Genomic DNA, 22453 nt, shown 5'->3' with positions numbered 1-22453 from the left:
GAGGAAGATTGTTATACCACTGGAGTGCTATTCCTTGAAGACAAGTAGAGAAAAATTGACATCGCGCTATTTCTGAGTGATCATAGAAAGCCATGTGTCCGTTGAAAGTGTTCAAGAACGTTGAGGGGTCTTTCGATCCATCAAAATGATCAAGAGCTGGGGTTTCCAAAGTTCGATCTATTATGATATTCTCAATTGCTCTTGAAAGTGGACTTTTGCTTGTTAAACCGAACTTAGACTGATTAATAATGTTCTCACGGAGTATCCCCATTTTTTCTTGTAGGCGCAGAATGGTATCAGGGTCTACAATCTGAGTTGTTATGAGTTCTCGTTAGAAGCTGTACCTTTGGTTCTATAGTGACGGGGTCTCGAGTAAGTGGACTTGATGGATGCCTTGTCCTCATGTTCATAATCCTCATCTTACATATTGTCATCCTTATAAGGATATTCTGTCACCTCATCATCAAAGAACAACGAGGTCGGCGTCTGTTCAAGCTCGAGTTGGAGTCGGCGAATTTCTCTCTGTTTGTCTAAGCGATTATGTAACTTTTTGACTCTTCTTTGAGTAAAGTCCATTGCTCATCGTCGACCACGCTCTCACCTAACTCAGCTTCTCATTGAGCTTTTAGGCGTTGAATTTTGTCCAGGTGTAATCTTATGTCACTTGATAAGACTTTTTTCCTAGAGGTTATTGTAATTCTTGGGCTCGTGTCTCTCTTGGTTCGGCGATGTCCGCTAACCGGTTTCGAGATTGCTGGACGTTTTTTGTCAATTCTTTCAAGTTGGATCTGTTGTAGGAAACAAACGGCGAGGCGTAAAATCGAGAGGCCTTACTCTAAACCATCTTTGGGGCCTTTCCCATTTCCTTCGTGCCTTCAATTTTGTTCGTTCCCTTTTCCTCCATTTTACAAAAAAAAGTTTGTTGGATAAATGAATAACTAAAGAGCTCCTTTTAGAGTCAAATGTTGAGTCCGTATTAATTGGATATCAATTTATTAGCTGATCAATGAATGAATAATCAATAGTAATATGGGAGAATTAATGAACTCATGAATGGATTCTTTACTCTCTTATTTATTGTCTAATTATCCAACCCCTTTCAAGGTAAGGGGATATCAAGTATTTATAGGGAATAACTTATTGGGCTTTCCTTTTTTAATTATATATTTGGACATTTTTGTCAATTCTTTCAAGTTGGATCTGTTTTAGGAAACAAATGGCGAGGCGGAGAATCGAGAGACCTTATTCTAAACCATCTTGTGGGGCCTTTCCCATTTTCCTCGTGCCTTTAATTTTGTTCGTTCCCTTTTCCTCCATTTTCCAAAAAAAAATTGTTGGATAAATGAATGACTAGAGAGTTCCTTCTAGCACCAAATGTTGAGTCTGCATTAATTGGATATCAATTTATTAGCTGATCAATGAATAAATGATCAATAGTAATATGAGAGAATTAATGAACGGATGAATGGATTCTTTACTCTTTTATTTATTGTCAAATTATCCAACCCCTTTCAAGATAAGGGGATATCAAGTATTTATAGGGAAGTACCTATTAGGGTTTCCTTTTTTAATTACATATTTGGGCCCCTAATTTGGCTCCTTTTCCTGTTAAATATTTGGGCCCCTAATTGGGCTTTCTAATCTATTCCTTTTTTACACCTTTTATCTTCTATTTGGGCTCCATGGCGCAACAATTTGCATGGTGCTAAATTCTACATAAAGTTAGACCTAAGAGCACGGTATCATTAAGTGAGAATGAAAAACAGAGACATAGATATGTAATCTTTCATGACTCACCTTGGTCATTATGAATTCACACTGATGCCTTTTGGCCTTACAAATGCTCTAACCACCTTTTAGAATATAATGAACCAAGTCTTTGCACCTTTTTTGAGAAAGTTCATATTGGTATTCTTTGATGTTATCCTAATCTATTTTGAAACTACTACTGAACACTTGCAACACTATGTTATCCTAATCTATTTTGAAACTGCTACTGAACACTTGCAACACTTGGAGCAGGTCTTTTAAGTTATGAGGCAACATTAGTTATTTTCCAAGCAATCCAAATGTGAATTCATGAGAAGTCAGGTGGCATACCTTAGTCATGTTATTAGTAAAGGAGTTTTGGTTGACAGCAACAAAGTTGTAGATGTGTTGGCTTGGCCAAAACCTCAAAACTATCAAGACTTTAAAAGGATTTTTGGGATTGAGTGGCTACTGTAGGAAGTTTGTAAAATGTTAAGGACAAAGTGGCGTGTCCCCGTATTTCACTATTCATCTTCGTGGGGGGGGGGGTGGAAGTGCATGAATTGTAATTGTTTTGCCTCTTACAAACCTTTGTCACTTCCGCATGGTTGTTTCTCTGCCTTCATCGTCATCGCTTTCATAAGTTTTCATGTCCATGTTCAATTTCTTGTTATCAGTCATCAATCTCCATCTTCGATTTAAGGTTTTTATTTTTGTATGTATAACATGTGTGTATATATGTGTGTTTCCCAGCTATTAATAAACAAAAAAGGGCTATGACCAGTTTTCGAATTCTGAAGCTGCCCGATTATACCAAGGAGTTCACAGTAGAGACTGATTCTTCTAATACTAGATTAGGAGCTGTGTGGGCATCCTTTGGCTTACTTAAGTAAAGCTCCGGAACCAAGATGTCAAGCAATCTCTACGTATGAAAAAGAACTCAAGGCAATAGTGACAGCTGTAAGAGAATGGACACCTATTGTATGGACAAACACTTCTACATAAAGACTGATCATTGGGCTTTCAAGTACTTGACTGAACAAAAAATTAATAACTTGCTCCCACAAAAATGGATCAACAAATTATTGTGGTATCACTATACTATTTTGTATAGGAAGGCGGGAAGGGTGCTGAAAATAAAGTGGCTACCGCTCTCAGCAGAATGCATGAAACTTCGGAGTTACCTCAGGAGCAAGGATTGACTAATCACAACAATGAGGACATGGATGTCTTTAAGGGGGAGGGGGATGCCAGGATTAGAAAATATATAGTAATAGCCAGAGTAGGTAGTATGTGTTAATAGCCAGAGTAGTAGTATGTGTTGTGCAGTGTGGTATATATGTTGTGTATTGTGGTGATAGTATGGAAGTATATGTGATTAAAGGTAATTATGTCTTTGCTGTCATGTGTTGTAGGCAGAGATGTTCAAAAAATCCGAAGCCCGAAATCCGATCCGGAAAAAAGCCCGAAAAGCCTGATCCGGAAAAAAACCCGGCCCGGTTCGGCCCGGCTCGCAGGCCTTAAATGGGCCTCCTTTTTTTCTCGAAAATCCGGCCCGGCCCGAAACCCGAAAAGCCCGGATAAAAACCCAGATTTAAAAAAGTCCGGATAAAAGCCCGGATCGAAAAAAACCCGGATAAAAGCCCGGGCTTTTTGAAAAGCCCGATTAAAAAAACCAATTTTTTTATATAGAATTTGAAAATATACAATACTTTTTATGATTTTTAAAATAATATATCATAATATTAGAAACAATTAAAGTATATATGATTATTTATATATTATATTAAAAATAATTATTTATTTCGGTATCTAAACTACTCTATCTAATATATCAAGATATTATTTTCTCTGGTATTTAAACTACTCATAATTCGAGTTATAAAATATTAAAATATTTTTTTAATATATAAATAAAAAGCCCGGATAAAGCCCGGTTCGGCCCGATCCGGCCCAACCCGCGGGTCTAAAACGGGCCTTATATTTCTTAGGAAGCCCGATCCAGCCCGATCCAGCCCGATTTTTAGAAAAGCCCGGCCCGATCCGTTTTAAAAAACCCGGGTTTTTTAAAGCCCGGATAAAGCCCGGCCCGGTGGGCTTTTTGTGCATCTCTAGTTTTCCTAGTTCTAGTTGTACGGGTATTGTAAAAAATATAAAGCACTAAAGTGGAAGACTGTGTATAATCATATGATCATATTTGCTCCCTGAAGCTTCATTGTATTTTATTAGGTTTAATGACAGAGGACAATCTGTATACTACATCTAATGAGATTTATTTTCCTTCCTTTTTATTATTATTAGTTAAAAGATATTGAATAAAGTACAATATGGTATCTAATTTTCTGTACTATGCCACGGCTAGAGCCGGTCGAGCGTGCCGGCCCGAATTGGTAATCAGCACAGTCATGAATGGTCCGTAAAAATTAACGGTCCGTGCCGAACTGGGCCGAACAATCAAAGGAGTAAATCGTTAACGGCCCGCGAATTAAACGAATAGACGGTTCGTGTGTGGCGCGTATTTCCAGAAGTGCGTGGCGAATAATTAGCGGTTCAACCGCGAATTGGCAAATCAAGCTGCGTTTTTTTCTTTTGTCTGTTACTAACTCACTGACTTACTGTTACTATTAGTCTTGTTAGTCTGTTCCCATATTTACAAAATATTTTTTTTTCTTTTTCTTTCTCTAGTTCGCTTCCTATATTTACAAATTATCTATCTATTTTATTTTGATTTTAGTTCCTAAGTTGACTTAATTTTTCAAAAGTATATCAAATTGATTTTTTAAAACTAGCAAACAGGAATGTCACAATTAATTTGGGCCTCTAAAAAATATTATGATAATTTTATTAATTAGAATGTGTTAAAAAAATTGTGATAATTTTATGGAAAATGCTAGAGAACCCAAATATTGTTACAAAATTTTTTCCCAAATGCTTTATAAATGGTAACTTTTCTAGTAATAATATGGGACCCCGCGTGCATTTATATGTACCCACGAATTATATTTGAACACATATCATGCAACGTCAATTTGTAACTATTTTAGTACAACTTTTGGGTTACTTAGCATTACTCTAATTTTATTGATTAGAAGGAGGGGACAGAGACAGAAGGAGCCGTTGGCGCGTGGGAATTTCTCGCGATTCGCGGGCCGGTTGGCGGGCCGTGCCGAGCGGTTTGGTCTCGACTGAATCGCCCCGGTTTAGCGATTCGTGCGGGGCCGGTTACGGTCTTCCAGATTCCAACTCGTGCTCGGTTCGTTTGTATAGACGGTTTGTGCCGATTTCTGAATCGGCACGTGATCGGCACGTGACGAGCCGACTTACGCAATTTTCAGGCGAGCCGGTTTCCGGTCGTGCGGAGCCAAACCGCCCGTTTAGCCGGCTCTAGCCACAACTATAAAATGTCAAGCAAGAGCCATTATATTGATTTAAATAAATGAGCTTTCTACATCATATAAGAGTGTAGTCAGCTTGACAAATGAGATGGTGAATTCTCAATTCTCAATCTGAACTGGAAGCAAGTCATGAAAATGATACTAAAGTCAATGTAATTGATTCTAGAGGGAAGCTGGGAGGTAGTGGTATCAGGTGGCACTTCAGACGTCAATGTCTCTTGTGAGAGTGTGAAAGCTTCCATTACCACCAATGATATGATATGAGATGGTGGCTTTGGAACTAGAGATAATATAGGTTGTTTTCTTCCTGTCGCAATTGACTTTTACCTACCGACACTGAAGCTTCTCTTCCTGATGCTCAAGATTATGATGACACTAGAGAAGAAACTGAAGACCAGTTCTTGGCTGGGCAAAATTATAAACTAGAAGTAATTTTTTCTATTGAAATTTTGAACTACTTACACCGAACCTTGGTTTATACTCTTCTGGTATCTCTTTCTTTCTGCTAATGCAATTTGTGTTTCCTGTATTGCGGGTGACTGGCTTTCATTTAATAGTATATCCTTCTTTTGCTTGTATTGATTGTTTTTTCCATTAAATCAGAAAATGTGCAGCTAATTGTGTCCTCTTTTTTTTTTATATATATATTTTTGTTTTCTGCAACTAGACAGTAATAATTTCCTTAAAATTTTGTACCATAATATCCAAAGTTTATAGTATATGCATAGTTGTCAAGAAATCGGATACTTCAGACAGTTGCATGTCTTTTTGAGGCAAATATGATGAGTGCTTGGTACTACAATGTTGATTTCCCTTTAGCGGAAGACAAAGTTACATATCTGTTATTTCTTTCTGGAAGATCTTTTGACCAGGAGATAGAATTGCCAGGGGATCGTAGGTATATTTCCTCTTTCTAAAGATCTCCCATTTAGTACCAAAATGAGATTTCCACTCTTCCTGAGTGTCATAGTGAGGCAAATATTGCTTGACCCCAAGATGGGCTGAATCACAGAAATCTAAAATTCTTCTATTTTGTGTCAAAATATGTTTTAATCCATCTGACCCGGTGGAGTGCGGCACTGCTGAAGATAGGAAGGCCACAAGGTAGAAAAGATCTTCCTGCGGGGTTACCATGGAGGTTTTGTTGTCCCATCTATAATAACAACATCAGTGCACGTGATTATTAGTTTGAATCAATGCTAAAACATTTCATATTTGAATATGGAGGAGGAAAATTAGTGAAACTAGTACCTGGATTTGTCAACAGGGTAAATGAGTACAGGACCATTGCTGGTGTCTGTAAGAATGTTTCCAAATACTTGTTGGGCAAACTCATGAACACTGCTCTTAGGAATGAGAAGATTAAGCCATGGATGAGGGACCTCCCACATGCCAATTTCTCTGAGTTTCATTTCAGCAACATGCACTCTATCAAGAAATTCCACATATGAGACATCTGATATGAAAAGAGTGAACCGTATATATTTCAGTTTGTTTAAGAAGACCGTATATATTTCAGTTTGTTTAAGAAGCCCTCGATCCTCTGCATAGTAAATTTACGAGTCAGATTTAAAGCTAAGGAACTTGGAGGGTCACTGGAGAAACTATGTAATGTGTTGCTAGCCTACCTGGTTTATCTTACCACTTTCTTCTGGATTAAAGTACTTTGCAATTTCAAGGCAGTAAAGAGTTTTGCCCTCCGAATGGAATTGGCTGGCTTGAAGCGGGTCTTGAGGACTGAAAGTAGATCTCCAGTTATTTAGTAAACCAGTCCTGTTTATTATGACGAATCCCTCAACATACTCGAAGTAGTTTTCTGATGATATTAAATGCTCTTGGTCTTGGCAAAACGTGCTGAAGTCTGAATACAACAATCTAATCCATTTAACCTGTCAAGTGATCCATTGTACTATAAATTTATGGACTTGTTAGGCATATGATATCTAGTTCCAAACACTTCATAAAAGTTAACAGAAAAATCTATCTTACCCGCCTGGGTGCTTGTTCAGTGAAGATTCTAGCCCTTGTGATAATGCCAAACTGTCCCAGTCCTCCGAGGACACTGTAGAAGAGGTCAGCATTGTGCTTCTTTGTACAAGTCACTATATCTCCTGTTCCTGCACTTAATCAAACATATGAGTTAGTTTTTGTATATATATTTACACTGTGGGGGGATCTTTCATAGGTCTGATACTGAATTCTTGACCATTGAGGTTTTTGTTTTATATACGGAAACAGGAAAAAGAGTGTAGCAGAACATTCTTTCTTTGGTACATGGGGTTATGGGTTAGATTGTTTAATTAATTATCAAACTACATAAGATATTTATTAAGTAAGCATATGAGGGAGGTAGCCATATTACCATATAGCGCGTGTAGGAATTTAATAGAAGTATAAAAGAAATGTACCTGTGACTACCTCTAGCTCATAAACGTTATTAATCTGTGGTCCGTGGCGAAAAGCTTGGCCACTGATTCCAGCGTTTGATAGGGTTCCCCCAACGGTGAGGTGAAGATAATCTGTCCAAGATTTTGGTGCGAGACCATGTTTAAGACCCTCATGCAGAATATTAATCCACAGCTCACCGCCAGACACATCGACATAAGGAAATTCTCCCGTGTGAAAGAACATTTTGCGGTCCTGAAGAGATTCCATGTTTATAACAATCCCTTGACGGGCTTGCGCTTGACCTTCAAGGGAGTGACCATGGCCTCTTGCAGCAACAGTGAGCACAGAAGTCGTACCCATTTCAAAAACATGCTTCACAGTTGATGAAATATCACGAACTGATTTCGGGTACAAAACTGCTGCTGGCAGGAAATGATATCGATTGCCAAAGTCATTTGCTGCATGGTGAATGTTCTCAAAGAAAAGATGCCCATCAAGACTAAGTGACTTGAGTGATAACGGTAGGATTGAGAACTCTGACTGAGGAGAAACTGATAGGGTATGAGAAGGAAGTTTAGGACAATAATCATTTCTGTAAAGATTGTTGGTCAGCAAAAGAATCATAAGGAACCTGCTGATTATATCATTGTTCTTAAGTAAACCATGTGCCATCGATTTCATTATAGTTTTCAACCATATACTTTGTCAAATTTGAATTAAGATGCGGGCGTGTCGTGTGTGTGTGAGAGAGAATTAGATAGAGAAAGAGAGATCAGAGAGAAAGAGATCGTTGTAAGAAAGAATTGGAGATTTGTAAGAGCTCATGAATTCAAGTGTAGTATTTAAGTACAGGAAAGGTGTTGGGTTAAGCTTTGCCATGATAGATCAGAAATCTAGAAGTGTGAACTGTGCATGGATTTGAGTACTTATTTTTCACAATAAGGTTACACAAATGTTTATTGTTTATTCCAGTTGATAGCCCATAAACAATTCAGGCCCAAGTGAAGAATCTCAGGGCCCAAATACAAGAACCCAGGACACGTGGCGGCATCACCACCGTCCAGGTTCCCGAGATCCAGAACATTCCTACGGTCCGGATCTGACAGTACTCTGACGGATGCAGCGTTGACCTTGAGGAGCCCTGGACACGTGGCAGCATCACCACCGTCCAGGCACCCGGGATCCAAGACGTTCCTACGGTCCGGATATGATAGTACTCTGACGCATCTCAGGCGTCCAGATGCCCTACAGTCCAAAAGGTCAACCCACGGTCCAGATGAAAAGGGACAAACCCCTAAACCCTAGTAGGAGGCCTATAAAAGGTAGAACAGAAGGAAGATTACAGGTTACAAGCTTTTATACTCTCTCTCTCTCTCACACATATACTTACATGCACACACGTACTCCTCACAAACATATCTGCATAATCCCAACTTCGCCCTTCTTCCCCTCAAAAACCTTTTCTCATCCTCACGTCGGAGGTGCCGCGGGGACGCCACCCCCCTCCGGTTCTGTTTTGTAGGTTCCCACCCTACAGCTACACCGCACACGGCCGCCGTCACAGCCTAAAAGGAGTTTGAGTTCGGGCCCTACAAGGAGAAGGCCCCAGGGTGATCTGGGATTATCATTGGCGCTAGAAGGAGGGGTCGAACCTCCGAGAAACGTGAAACACCATCTCCCAGTAAGAACGCTGATACCCATCTCTTAGATCCGTTTCCACAAGTTTTATTATTGTAAATTCATAGCACTTCCAAGTAACCATGACTACGAGAAAAAGCAAAGCAGCAGTTTCCGCCTCTTTCCTGCCGCCTCCACCCCAACCCAGGGATGGAGACATGGAAGACCTGGACGAAGGGTTCCCCATAACCCGGACTCCCTCTCAAAATCTCCAACCAGGAGACCAGAGAATAGTCATTGAAAAAGCTGCCCACAAACACACAAGGATCACTACAAATCCATGGGGAAGCATGACCCCGGAACAGATACAGGCGGCTATGGACTTGTGGAAGGAAAAGCAGAACGCCGAGCCTGAGACCCGCCCAGGGGATCAGCGAGAGCGGTCTAAAGAACAGTCCGGAGAATCTCGGGGATCCGTCTTCGACCGGATTGCGAAGAATTTAAAAAAGCCACCAGAGGATGCCAGAGATGAAATAAGAAAAGCTGCCCTCCGGGAGAGAATCCGGAAGGAAGAAGAGGCTAAAGCCCAAGAATCTATAGAAAGGAGGATCCGGGAGGAGGAGGCCAAGCTAAAGAGAAAGGCCCACCGGATTCATGTTTCCTCAGACTCAGAGCCGGAGAAGGAGTCCAAGCAAGAGCACATGGCCCGGGCCCTTCGAGACCTTAAAAGGAAAGTGGAGGGCGACATGGAAGTAGGGGCAGCAGCGACCCCGTTCACAAAGAGTCTGGAAGCCACCCCTAGAGAGTCAGGGCTAAAGCACTTCAATTTTGACTCTTTTGACGGGCTGGCTGACCCTGAAGAGCATTTGAACTATTTTGAGCAAATATCCAATATTTATGATTACAGCGACCTGACTAGATGCCGATTCTTCGCGTCAACATTGAAGGGGGCGCTCAGAAATGGTTCAGCCGCATACCATCCCGGAGTGTGGACTCCTGGAAAGACTTCCGCGAGATATTTTTGAAAAGATTCAGGGCCAACCGGATGAACGAGCTGCAGATGTGTCATCTAGAAACAATCCAACAAAGAAGCAAGGAGCCCCTTTCGGAATTCATTAAAAGATTCCAGGAAGAAATCAACCAACTCTCCAACTTGGAAGAAAAGGAGGCAGTAAACATCTTTCGAAGAAACTTGCACCCGATATCTTGTGAAGGCTATGTCAAGGACCTGATCCATAGGGAGCCCCAAAGCCTGACATCAGCATATGCGTTGGCATCAAAGTTCATAAAGGAAAATGATTTCCTCAAATCAATGAAGATGAACAGAAGAATACATGATGATGACGAGTCTCCGGAGCGACGCTCGTCGTCCCGGAGAGACAAGAGATACAAGCTTGACAGGCAAGCCAACTACATTCAGCAGTCCCGGGGAACCCCACCCCGGGAAACGTACCTCGAATCAAGAAAAAACGAAAGGAAACAAAAGGCCAAGAAGGAACCCAAGCCGGAACCAGAGTGGACACCCCTCAACAGGCCCCGGGCCGACGTTTTGCGTGAAGTCAAGGGCAAACCGTTTTATTATCCGCCAAAACCCTTGCTAGCACCTCCCGAAAATAGGGCCCGGGACAAGCATTGTGGCTATCACGAAGATCATGGCCATACTACTGAAAACTGTTTCTCCCTCAAGATGTTCATAGAAGACCAAATCAAGAAAGGAAACATGAACCAGTATCTTCAAAGGGGCTCGAATGACAAAGACAGAGCCCCGGGAAGAGGCAAAAATGTGGTGAATGTTGTTTTCGGGGGCACAGCCTCTCCACCGCGGAGCCCGGATCGGGAGAATGATGTGATGATGATCCAGACTCAGGAGGACGAGCCGATTTGCTTCTCTTATTCTGATTATGAGGGCCTCGATCCGGATCACAACTTGGCATTAGTGGTGACCCTCGACGTCGCAAACAACGAGGTAAAAAGAATTCTAGTTGATAATGGTTCATCTGCTAATATCGTATTCGAGCACACACTTAACAGGATGGAGCTCGGACACCTCAGAATGGATCCCTATCTTGAAGACCCTTTGTACGGATTCGGGAATACCATGATTCCAATCCGGGGTATCATCTATCTTCCCATCATATTTGGAACCGCACCCCGACAGGTCTCCCATATGATGAAATTCTATGTGATAAGCGCAACCTCCTCATACAATATGATCCTTGGTAGGCCCACTATCACCAAGCTCAGGGCGATCCCCTCAACTATTCACTTAAAACTCAAGTTCTCCACCCCAGGAGGCACTGGAGAACTGAAAGGAGATAGGGAAATGGCTGGTAAATGCTATGGTCAAGCACTCGTCATGGCAGAAACGGAATCGGAAAACCGGAAGAGAATAATGTCCCTGCCCAAGGGACAAAGCAGAAAGAAGCATCGAGAACACCTTAGTAAAAGGGCCCATTTGGATGTGAACATGATCGAAGACTCCGGATACAGCGTAACCAACGCTGATGCCCGGATACAAAAGTTTGTAGAAAGCAAGGAGAAGACGAAGGTAGAACCGGCCCAAAAGACAATCGAGGTAGATTTGGAACCCGGGAACCCCACCCGAAAAATCAAAATCGGAAAAGGCTTGGAAACCACATTCCAAAAGGAGCTTATCGATCTACTAAAAGAACACGCTGACGTATTCGCCTGGTCCCCGGAAGACATGCCGGGGATTGATGAATCCGTAGCCATGCACAGTCTGGATGTAGATCCAAAGCAAAAACCAATCAAACAAAAGCGAAGGAACTTCGCCCCGGGAAGGTAACAAGCAATCGACCAAGAAGTCGAGAAGTTGTTAAAGGCAGACATAATCTGTGAAATTAAGTATCCGGACTGGCTAGCAAACGTTGTGCTGGTCAAAAAACCCAATGGCAAGTGGCGAATGTGCGTGGATTATACAAACCTCAATTCAGCGTGTCCTAAAGATTCTTACCCCCTGCCCAATATCGACCAGCTGATAGACGTGACCTCGGGCCATGTTATGTTAAGTTTTATGGATGCCTTCTCGGGTTACAACCAGGTCAAGATGAATCCGGCAGACATTGCAAAAACGGCATTCATCACACACCGGGCCGTCTACGCTTTTGTCATGATGCTGTTTGGGTTAATCAACGCCGGAGCAACATACCAAAAAATGATGAATACCATCTTGAAAGAGCAACTGGGCAGGAACATGGAATCTTACGTTGATGATATGATCGCCAAGTCGGTCACAATCTCAGAGCACATCCAGGACCTTCGGGAGTGTTTTGACAATTTGAGGAAGTACAACATGAAGCTGAACCCGGAGAAATGCACGTTCGGGGTCCCTTCCGGGAAGTTTTTGGGTTTTCTGGTCAGTGAAAGAGGAATAGAGGCCAATCCGGAGAAGATCAAAGCTATAATGGAAATGACAGTTCCCCGAACTCAAAAAGACATCCAAAAGCTCTCAGGATGCCTAGCAGCACTTCGAAGATTTATCCCAAAGTTGGCAGAGAAATGCCTACCGTTCTTCGAACTGTTAAAAGGAGCCCAGAACAAAAAGATAATCGACTGGACCCCGGACTGTCAAAAAACATTTGAGGAAGTAAAGCGACAGTTGATGAACCCGCCTATTTTATCAAAAGCAAAGCACGGGGAGCCCCTTTACTTCTACATCGCAGCCGGGGAAAGAGCAGTATCCTCCACACTCATCCGGGAGGAGAATGGGACGCAGACCCTAATATACTATGCGAGCCAAGTCCTGAAAGATGCCGAAACCCGGTACCCAAACTTGGAAAAATTCGCACTGGCCCTCGTACACTCGAGCAGAAAGCTAAGACAATACTTCCAAGGCAGGGAAATCAGAGTAATCACTAATCAACCACTTCGCAAAATCATCCACAAGCCGGACGCCTCCGGGAGGTTAGTCAATTGGGCAATTGAATTGAGCCAGTTCAATATCAAATTCATCCCGAGGATAACCATAAAAGCCCAGGCGTTGGCCGAGTTTGTCATGGAATGTACTTTTCCAGAAACCCCCGGAACGCCGGAAACCAGTTCCAAAGGAGAAAAAGAGTTTAACAACCGGGATCTTTGGACGCTACATGTTGATGGCTCGGCTACAGCCGAAAGGTGCGGAGCCGGTCTGATCCTCTCCAGCCCGGATGTATTCGCAATTCAGCAGGCCATCACCTTCACCTTCAAAGCAACAAACAACCAGGATGAATATGAAGCCCTACTCTCCGGGCTCAGGCTAGCTAAATCCCTTGGAGTAAGGAGTTTAACAATCTACAGCGATTCTCAGATCGTGGTAAGACAAACCAATGGTGAATATGTCGCAAAAGATCCTAAATTGGCCCGATATCAGGAAATGGTTAGAGCAATCCTGGAAACCATCCCGGACTCGACCATCTTGCAGATCAACAGAGAAGAAAATGCAAAAGCAGACGAGCTGTCCAAGCTCGTCCAGAATACTTCAGATTTAAGCAGCTCGATTTACTTCGAGGAGCTCGGAGCCCCCAGCACCGATCGACAAGAAGTATTATGTGTTAGCAACCCGGAGAATTGGATGACGCCTTACATAGCCTACCTCAAGGACGGTACCCTGCCGGAAGATCAGAACAAAACCCGGTACCTCAAGTATAAGGCTGCACGCTTCTTTCTAGAAGACAATCAGTTATACCGGAGAACCTTCTCTGCACCAACTCTAAAGTGCGTTGATCCGGAGGAAGCGGACTACTGCCTCCGGGAGGTTCATGAAGGGATCTGCGGGGATCACCTAGCGGCTAAAGCTCTATCCTACAAAGTCATCAGACAAGGCTATTACTGGCCAACAATCCACGCTGATTCAGTCGCCTATGTCAAAAAATGCAGTAAGTGCCAGAAGTTCAGCAACGTACCAAAACAGGGTTCAAGCCTCTCGGGATCCGTTCTCTCACCGATCCCATTCGCTGTCTGGGGAATTGACATCATGGGCCCTTTCCCTCGAGCAAAAGGGGATCTCCGTTATATTCTGGTAGCAATAGATTATATGACTAAATGGGCGGAGGCCAAGGCTATGAGAACCATTTACCAGCAAGACTGCATCAAGTTTGTGGACATGATTATAATGAGGTTTGGGATCCCGATGGTCTTAATCTCGGACAATGGCCCACAGTTCGTGGGTTCAGATTTTGAAACCTATCTGAAAGAACTCGGGATTAGACACAAAAAAGCATCTGTTGCCCATCCACAAGGGAATGGACAAGTTGAGGTCACAAACAGAACTATACTCCGAGGCCTGGAAAAGAGACTGGAGGACTCTAAAAAGAACTGGCCGGATGAACTCCCGAAGGTTTTATGGTCATACAGAACTACCCCCCGGACGGGAACCGGGAGACTCCATTCAAGCTCGCCTACGGTACTGAAGCCCGGTTACCGGTAGAGACCGGATCCCCTTCTCATAGAGTGACCAACTTTGACGAGGTATCCAACATAGAAGGCCTCAGGACCAACCTCGAATTCCTGGATGAGGCAAGAGATCGGGCCGTAGAAAAAATGGAAAGATACAAGGAAAAAACAAAGCTTTACTTGGCAAGAAAGCCAGAATACGGGAATATGTGGCAGGAGATCTAGTACTCCGGGACACTGAAGCCTCGGACCCAACTAACCAGGGAAAACTGCAGCCGAACTGGGAAGGCCCTTATATAATCAAAGAAGTGGTCCGTCCGGGAACTTACAAGCTGAACTACCTCAGCGGAACCGAGGTCCCCAACACCTGGCATGGAAACCGCCTAAGGAAATTCTACCAATGAGAAAAAGGAATGAAAAATTCTACTTTAAGCGTTCCATACCTTGAACCAATTTCATTACGTTCCTTTATTTGCTATCAAACTTAAACAAATGCAGCCCATGTGTACTCAAAGATTCTATAAAAAGGGTATAGAAATGTTATCCAATCCCAAGGAGAAAATTCCATCAAATTGAAAACTACCCCATCCCGGGGTCCGAAAAACGCAGCCCATGTGTACTTTAAATTTTCATCAAATTGAAAACTACCCCATCCCGGGGTCCGAAAAACGCAGCCCATGTGTACTTTAAATTTTCATCAAATTGAAAATTACCCCATCCCGGGGTCCGCAAAACACAACCAACGTGTATTTATAAAATATTTTTTATAAAAGCTCAGCCAATGAGTATTCATAAAATTTTAGAAAGTTAAAAATACTACCCCATCCCGGGGTCCGAAAAACGCAGCCCATGTGTACTTTAAATTTTCATCAAATTGAAAACTACCCCATCCCGGAGTCCGAAAAACGCAGCCCATGTGTACTTTAAATTTTCATCAAATTGAAAACTACCCCATCCCGGGGTCTGAAAAACGCAGCCCATGTGTACTTTAAATTTTCATCAAATTGAAAACTACCCCATCCCGGGGTCCGAAAAACGCAGCCCATGTGTACTTTAAATTTTCATCAAATTGAAAATTACCCCATCCCGGGCTCCACTAAAATGCAGCCCATGTGTCCTTAGGAAAATTCCTCACCACTACTCAAATTCTAAGTTCTAAACATGCAAATCAATATGAAGGAAACGGAACACAATCACATTAAACTACCCCAGGGAAACACACCCCGGAGAGGCAAACCGAGATCATTCAAATTACAAACAAGTTTAAAAAGCCAAAAGGCTTAGTTCGGAATGACTTGAGCTAAAAACAAGGAAATAAAAAATTACATGCCAAGATATGGCAGAATCTTTAAGCTTCAGCGGTAGAGTCGGCGGGAGGCGAAGGAGGCTGCTCTGGATTGCCCTCTGGTAGGGGAGGCTGCTCAGCAAGTGGCGACCCGGAGAGGAAGGGGACATTTTTGGACGTCCCAACACCAGACTCCATTGCTCGGACAGCTTCCTTTTCCTGCTCCAATCGGGTCTCCTCTTCTATATACTTCTCCAGGAAGACGTCTATTGTACCTTGAGGCTCCTCGCCGAGATACTTCGAAGCAACATTCCAGCAGATCTGGATCTTCTCCAACGCTTTGTCATTCAGCTCTTCGAAATACGCGGGAGTTCCCCGGAACCCTGCCAAAACCTCCTCGGGGGTAGGCCGGGCGGCAAGATCATCTTTCAACTTCTGATTTTCAGCCCTCATCAAAATTTTCCCAACAGCCCCCAAAATTTTCCAAAGTATTTCAAGGAATCCTACCTTGAACTCAAGTCAAATGACTAACCAAGTCAACCCCGGAGTCTCATCCCCATTTGACCCCGGGGTTAGGAGGCAGCAAATCAAACAACCCCCAAAATTTTCCAAAGTATTTCAAGGAATCCTACCTTGAACTCAAGTCAAATGACTAACCAAGTCAACCCCGGAGTCTCATCCCCATTTGACCCCGGGGTTAGGGGGCAGCAAATCAAACAACCCCCACAATTTGGCAAAGGCGTCGCGGCTCAAAGGCAGTTACTCTACTCCCCCATCTGGGTAAACCCGCATAAGGGAGTGTGGGGCAAATGATAGCCCATAAACAATTCAGGCCCAAGTGAAGAAGCTCAGGGCCCAAATACAAGATCCCAGGACACGTGGCGGCATCACCACCGTCCAGGTTCCCGAGATCCAGAACATTCCTACGGTCCGGATCTGACAGTACTCTGACGGATTCAGCGTTGACCTTGAGGAGCCCTGGACACGTGGCAGCATCACCACCGTCCAGGCACCCGGGATCCAAGACGTTCCTACGGTCCGGATATGATAGTACTCTGACGCATCTCAGGCGTCCAGATGCCCTACAGTCCAAAAGGCCAACCCACGGTCCAGATGAAAAGGGACAAACCCCTAAACCCTAATAGGAGGCCTATAAAAGGTAGAACAAAAGGAAGATTACAGGTTACAAGCTTTTATACTCTCTCTCACACATATACTTACATGCACACACGTACTCCTCACAAACATATCTGCATAATCCCAACTTCGCCCTTCTTCCCCTCAAAAACCCTTTCTCATCCTCACGCCGGAGGTGCCGCGGGGACGCCACCCCCCTCCGGTTCTGTTTTGTAGGTTCCCACCCTACATCTACACTGCACACGGCTACCGTCACAACCTAAAAGGAGTTTGAGTTCGGGCCCTACAAGGAGAAGGCCCCGGGTGATCTGGGATTATCACCAGTCACAGTAAGCAGCGATTAACTTGACTACCTCTCTTCCCTTGCGTTCTCCTTTCACCTTTGAAAGCTGAATACTTCTTCCTTGCATTTTTGTCTAAGAAATTTTTTGATCTTCTGAAGAGGGAATGGGACAGCCACCTCTGTGATAAAACTTCCTTGGTCAGATTACAACCTTCTACTATCAGTCTTTTACACTAAGCTTTGATAATCTAACTTCACATGTCAAGTTTTTTTGCATACCTGTGATAAAATTCTGTCAATAGTATTTTAGATAACGATTGACAGACTTCTCTACGGTGAGGAGGCCCCTACCGAGTATAATATATGCTGTTAGATGCTAAGTCTGCAGTGGTCCTTCTGGAGTATAATCTTTAAGTCTGTGTCATCAGATGTTGCTCTAAATGGACTACTCAGAGTTATAGTCAATTAGGGACCGACATTAGGAAGAACAATGCTCCAACTTGGGTAGAATGTCTATACAGCTCAAAGGTATCTCTAGCACATTATTGTATTGCATAATCATGTACTCGGATTGGTATATATAGTGGTGAGAGTAGAGATTAACCAGGACAAGTTGCAGACCTAGTAATTTGCCAAAAGATATTCCCCCAGATTAATCTAATTATTTATAGAGAACTACTCCTGATTTATTATTTACATTAATTATCATGTATATTTTATTAGATAAATTTGAAATCAGAGAAGGTTCGATGCTTGTTTTTCCAAATTTGCAGCCTCGTGAGTCATGATGGTCTGACCAAGAACCATAGCAGTCTCTATATTCTGGACGTATTTTGTCTCTAACTAGTAAGATGCTAGCTTCCTTATATATCATGGCCACTGTGTAATTGAGAAATTTATAATGTGGTGTATTACTCATATCCGGTATTATGCATGCAGAAGGCCTGGTACTTTCTGTAGGACAGGGATGCTAGAGTAAAAGGTGGACATCCAATGAGTTTGAATCATTCTGCAGAATGCAGTAAATCTATTCTCCATTGCCTTTCTAATAATATATTGTTGATGCCTTCTTTCTGTGCCAAGCAAGCATGTATTATCTATGCTATTCACAATCATTCTAAAAGATCGTCCAGGCAACCATTTGTAGGGGTAATTAACCGAAGTAAGTGGTTGTAGCTGTAGTTATAGTGTCTGGGTCTTCAGTAAGCAGGCTCTGAGCTAGATTCTATTAGCAGAGATTAAAGCCAAACAAGAAACAATACATCGATGTTTAGAAGATGACCTTTGAATGGATCAACTGCGTACTCTGATAATTATCATGAATGAATACATCTGATACTTATAATATGCTAGAGATTATAACAGACCAGAAGATCAGGAACTAACTGCTGATTTTCCTCCGTCAATCTACTAACAGACTCCTAAAATAAAGCCTTACCATGTCTTGTATACTTAGACCGCATACAAACAATTATTTAAAACAAAACAAATAGAAAATAAATAATTATGTTAGATTATTAATCCAACATATTCCCCCCTAATCCAACATAATTAAACTGATCGACCTGCAGCAGTTTCTGCAACACCAAGTAGCTTCCTCATTTTCTCAAATTTCATTGCAGAGAGAGCCTTTGTTAAAATGTCAGCACGTTGTTCTCCTGTGCTAATGTGTTTAATCACTATCAACCCCTGTTCTACACACTCTCTAATAAAATGATACCGGACGTCTATATGCTTGCTTCTGCCATGGAATACGGGATTTTTAGCTAGGTCAACAGCAGACCTATTATCAATGTACAAGGTAACAGGTCCAACTTTCACATCAGAAATTTGATTCAGAACTCTTTGCAACCATATCGCTTGACATGCTGCAGCTGTGGCTGCCATGAACTCGGCTTCACAGGACGATAGAGCAACACAACGTTGCTTCTGGGAAATCCATGTTATCAAACTTTCATCCAAATAAAATACCATTCCGCCTGTGCTTCTTCGATCTTCAATACTTCCAGCTAGGTCGCTGTCTGAAAAACCTGCTAGCAAGTAGTTTCCTCGTCCCTTTGTGTAAACTAGACCAAAGTTTATCGTTCCCTTCACATAACGAAGGATCCTCTTTGCTGCATTAAAATGAAGTGTAGTTGGACGTTCCATGTATCTGCTTACAACTCCAACAGCATAGGCGATGTCAGGCCTAGTGTGTACTAAATAACGGAGACCTCCTACCATCGACTTAAACTGTGTTGGATCAACTGGTTCACCTCTCTCATCCTTAGTCAACTGAATCTTATGTTCCATAGGGTATTTAACAGGGTTGCATTCACTCATTCCTGCTTTCTCGAGAACCTTTTTTGCATAGGCAGTCTGTTTCAATTCGATCGATCCCTCCCTTTGTTCAACTTCCAAACCGAGATAGTAAGACAGTGTGCCTAGATCAGTCATGTCAAATTCCCTGGCCATCTGTCTTTTGAACCTTTCAATGTTAACAATATTGGTTCCAGTGATCAAAAGATCATCTACATAGACTCCAAGTATCAGGGACTCAGAACCTTCCCTCCTAGTGTAAACGGCATGTTCATAAGGACATTTTACAAAACCTAAACGTAACAAGCACTTGTTCAATTGTGCGTACCAGGCTCTGGGAGCTTGACGTAATCCGTATAGGGCCTTGAGCAGTCTGTACACTTTGGTCTCGTGACCAGCCTTTACATACCCCTTAGGTTGAGACACGTATACTTCCTCCTCTAATTCGCCGTTCAAGAAGGCTGACTTAACGTCGAGGTGATGCACCTCCCAATCATTTTTTTGCAGCCAAAGCGAGTAGTAAACGGACAGTCTCCATTCTTGTGACCGGAGCAAAAACTTCCTCATAATCGATACCGTACTTTTGAACGTATCCCTTTGCTACAAGACGAGCTTTGTGTTTTACAATGTCCCCATTCGTGTCCTTCTTTACTTTGAAAACCCACTTTAAGTCAATAGCTTTGTGTCCCTTTGGCAAAGAGGTCAATACCCATGTTTTATTTTTTTCTATTGCTTCGATTTCACTGTTCATCGCTTTCTTCCATACATTGTCTTTGGTTGCTTGCTCATATGTCACTGGATCATCAATTCCCAACAAGAGCATTTCATCAGCTAGCTCAATTGTTTCTGAGTTGTTATAGATATCACTAAGAGTTCTGAAATGCTTTGGCTCGCTACTTGAACTAGCGTCTAAACTGTCAAACTCGTCAGACCCATTTTCTACTATTTCTCTGCTGTGAGCTACGGTTTCGGGAGTGTATGGACTTGAGTTTGCTCTGGCATTTGAGTTATCAGATAAGTGCCTTTGTGACTGTGGTGTGGACACACTTGAGTCCTCCGTTTCCTCTTCATTCTGCACATTATTCTCTTCATCTTGCATATTTAATTCGAAACCAGCCAATTCAAAGGAACCAGTAGCATAGTGTTTTTCAAAATCAGTTGTCTCCCATGGCCATCCTTGTGATTCGTCAAAAATAACATCACGACTTACATGAATTGTTCCGGTGATTGGATCATAGAGCCGATAGGCCTTGGTTCCAGGTTCTCTTCCAAGATGGACTACTTTCTTGCTTCTGTCATCTAATTTCTTGACATGTACACTGGGTATCTTCATGTGAGCAATACAACCAAAGATTCTTAAGTAGTCCACAAAAGGTTTCTTTCCAAACCAAGCTTCGTATGAGGTCATTCCTGTTAGACTTCGTGTGGGTAGTCTGTTTAAAACGTACACAGCATGTCGAATTACTTCCCCCCACATGACAGATGGAACTTTCATTTCTTTCAACATACTTCTGCCCATTGCTACTACTGTTCTGTTACGGCGTTCAACAACGCCGTTTTGTTGAGGTGAGTATGGAGCAGTAAAGTGTCGAAGTATCCCTGCTTCTTCGCAGAATTTTGTAAATTCATGTGAGCAAAACTCACCCCCACGATCAGTCCTGAAAACTTGTATTTCTGGTTTTCCATCTTTTTCAACCAGTGCTTTAAAACATTTAAATATCATCAATGCCTCATCTTTAGATTTTAACATATAAACCCACATCATACGAGTAAAGTCATCAACCAATAACATGAAATATTTATTTCCAGCAGGTGTGTGAGGAGATATGGGACCACATAGATCCCCATGTACCAATGCTAAAGGAGTTTTTGCAGAAAAATTAGACTTAGTAGGAAAGGGCTTACGAGTTTGCTTTGATAAGAGACATCCGTCACACAGTTCTTTTGGTTGACTTAATGCAGGCATTCCATTCACCATGTGATGCTTTGACATTTCTTGCATTGCTTGATAATTTACATGCCCCAACCGTAGATGCCACAGTCAGCTTGTTTCTTCTGCTTTGGCTAACAAACACGTTCCCCTGTTCTCCTGAATGCTTAGTTTATACAACCGGTTTAATGACCTTTGGACTCGCATAAGTAATTTTCCACTTGTGTCATATACCCACAGTTGGTCCCCATCGAGAATAACTCTGTTGCCTTCCTCGGATAGTTGCCCCAAGCTAATTATGTTGCTTTTAAGAGTGGGAATAAAGAATACGTCTTTGAGTTCCCTCTCCTCGCCGTTCTTGCACAATAATTTTATTGAGCCCCTTCCTCTTATATGTACCACAGAACCATCTCCAAACTTGACTTGACCAGCAACACTTTCATCGAGTTTTGTAAATTTTTCACGGTGTCCAGTCATATGATTGCTGGCACCATTATCTAAGTACCAGATATTCTCTTCAATTTTACCTTCAATTTCCTTTCCTATGTTGGTCGTTGCCTTAAGTGTACCAGTGTTGTGTAGCATCATCCTTACGTCCGTTATGTTTGTGTAATTCTTGAGTTTTGCCACCAACAAGGCGGGCTCTTCATCATTAATTTGAGTTAAGTTTGCCTCAGCTCTCTGTTCTCGTCTTGGTTTTCGACATTCTCTAGCGTAATGACCTTGATTTTGACAATTGAAGCATCGTACCCTGCTTCGATCGCCTCTGAACCCACGGTTGTCTTTGCCAGAATCCCCTCCTCTAGTTGTCTTCTTAATCCATTCCTCTCGTGTGAGCAGGAGCTTTTTCTCACTTCCTTCCCGTTTCGACCATTCTTCTTCAGTCAACAGGAGTTGTCCACCAATATTTTCATCTTGACCTTTGAGCCTCTCTTCATGTGCCTTGAGAGATCCAACTATCTCCTCAACTGACATGGTTT

The 22453-nt window shown here is 42.5% G+C and overlaps 1 protein-coding gene across 1 annotated transcript; it reads right to left on the bottom strand.

The window, feature by feature from the left end:
- Positions 1 to 5922: 5922 nt before the first annotated feature.
- Positions 5923 to 8384, bottom strand: LOC141706064 (cytokinin dehydrogenase 9-like). Its single transcript, XM_074508895.1, has 5 exons — positions 7553 to 8384; positions 7134 to 7261; positions 6787 to 7033; positions 6396 to 6678; positions 5923 to 6297 (listed from the first exon to the last, which is right to left on the bottom strand). The coding sequence occupies exons 1-5, from the start codon at positions 8211 to 8213 to the stop codon at positions 5976 to 5978; spliced, it is 1641 nt and encodes a 546-aa protein (XP_074364996.1). The 5' UTR covers positions 8214 to 8384; the 3' UTR covers positions 5923 to 5975.
- Between the last annotated feature and the right edge of the window lie 14069 nt (positions 8385 to 22453).

The sequence above is a fragment of the Apium graveolens genome, chromosome 2, assembly GCF_009905375.1.
Source record: "Apium graveolens cultivar Ventura chromosome 2, ASM990537v1, whole genome shotgun sequence".
NCBI lineage: Eukaryota > Viridiplantae > Streptophyta > Magnoliopsida > Apiales > Apiaceae > Apium > Apium graveolens.
The sequence above is the reverse complement of the archived record's forward strand: the minus strand, read 5'-3'. Positions and strand labels throughout refer to the sequence as shown.

What these genes read in the sequence shown, in the direction of transcription:
- LOC141706064 (XM_074508895.1), bottom strand. Translation starts at nt 8,213, where the DNA reads ATGAAATCGATGGCACATGGTTTACTTAAGAACAATGATATAATCAGC. An exon ending in TGAGCTAGAGGTAGTCACAG is followed by an intron (nt 7,262 to 7,552) that starts GTACATTTCTTT and finishes GATTAAGTGCAG; the next exon opens with GAACAGGAGATATAGTGACT. An exon ending in CTGAACAAGCACCCAGGCGG is followed by an intron (nt 7,034 to 7,133) that starts GTAAGATAGATT and finishes ATCACTTGACAG; the next exon opens with GTTAAATGGATTAGATTGTT.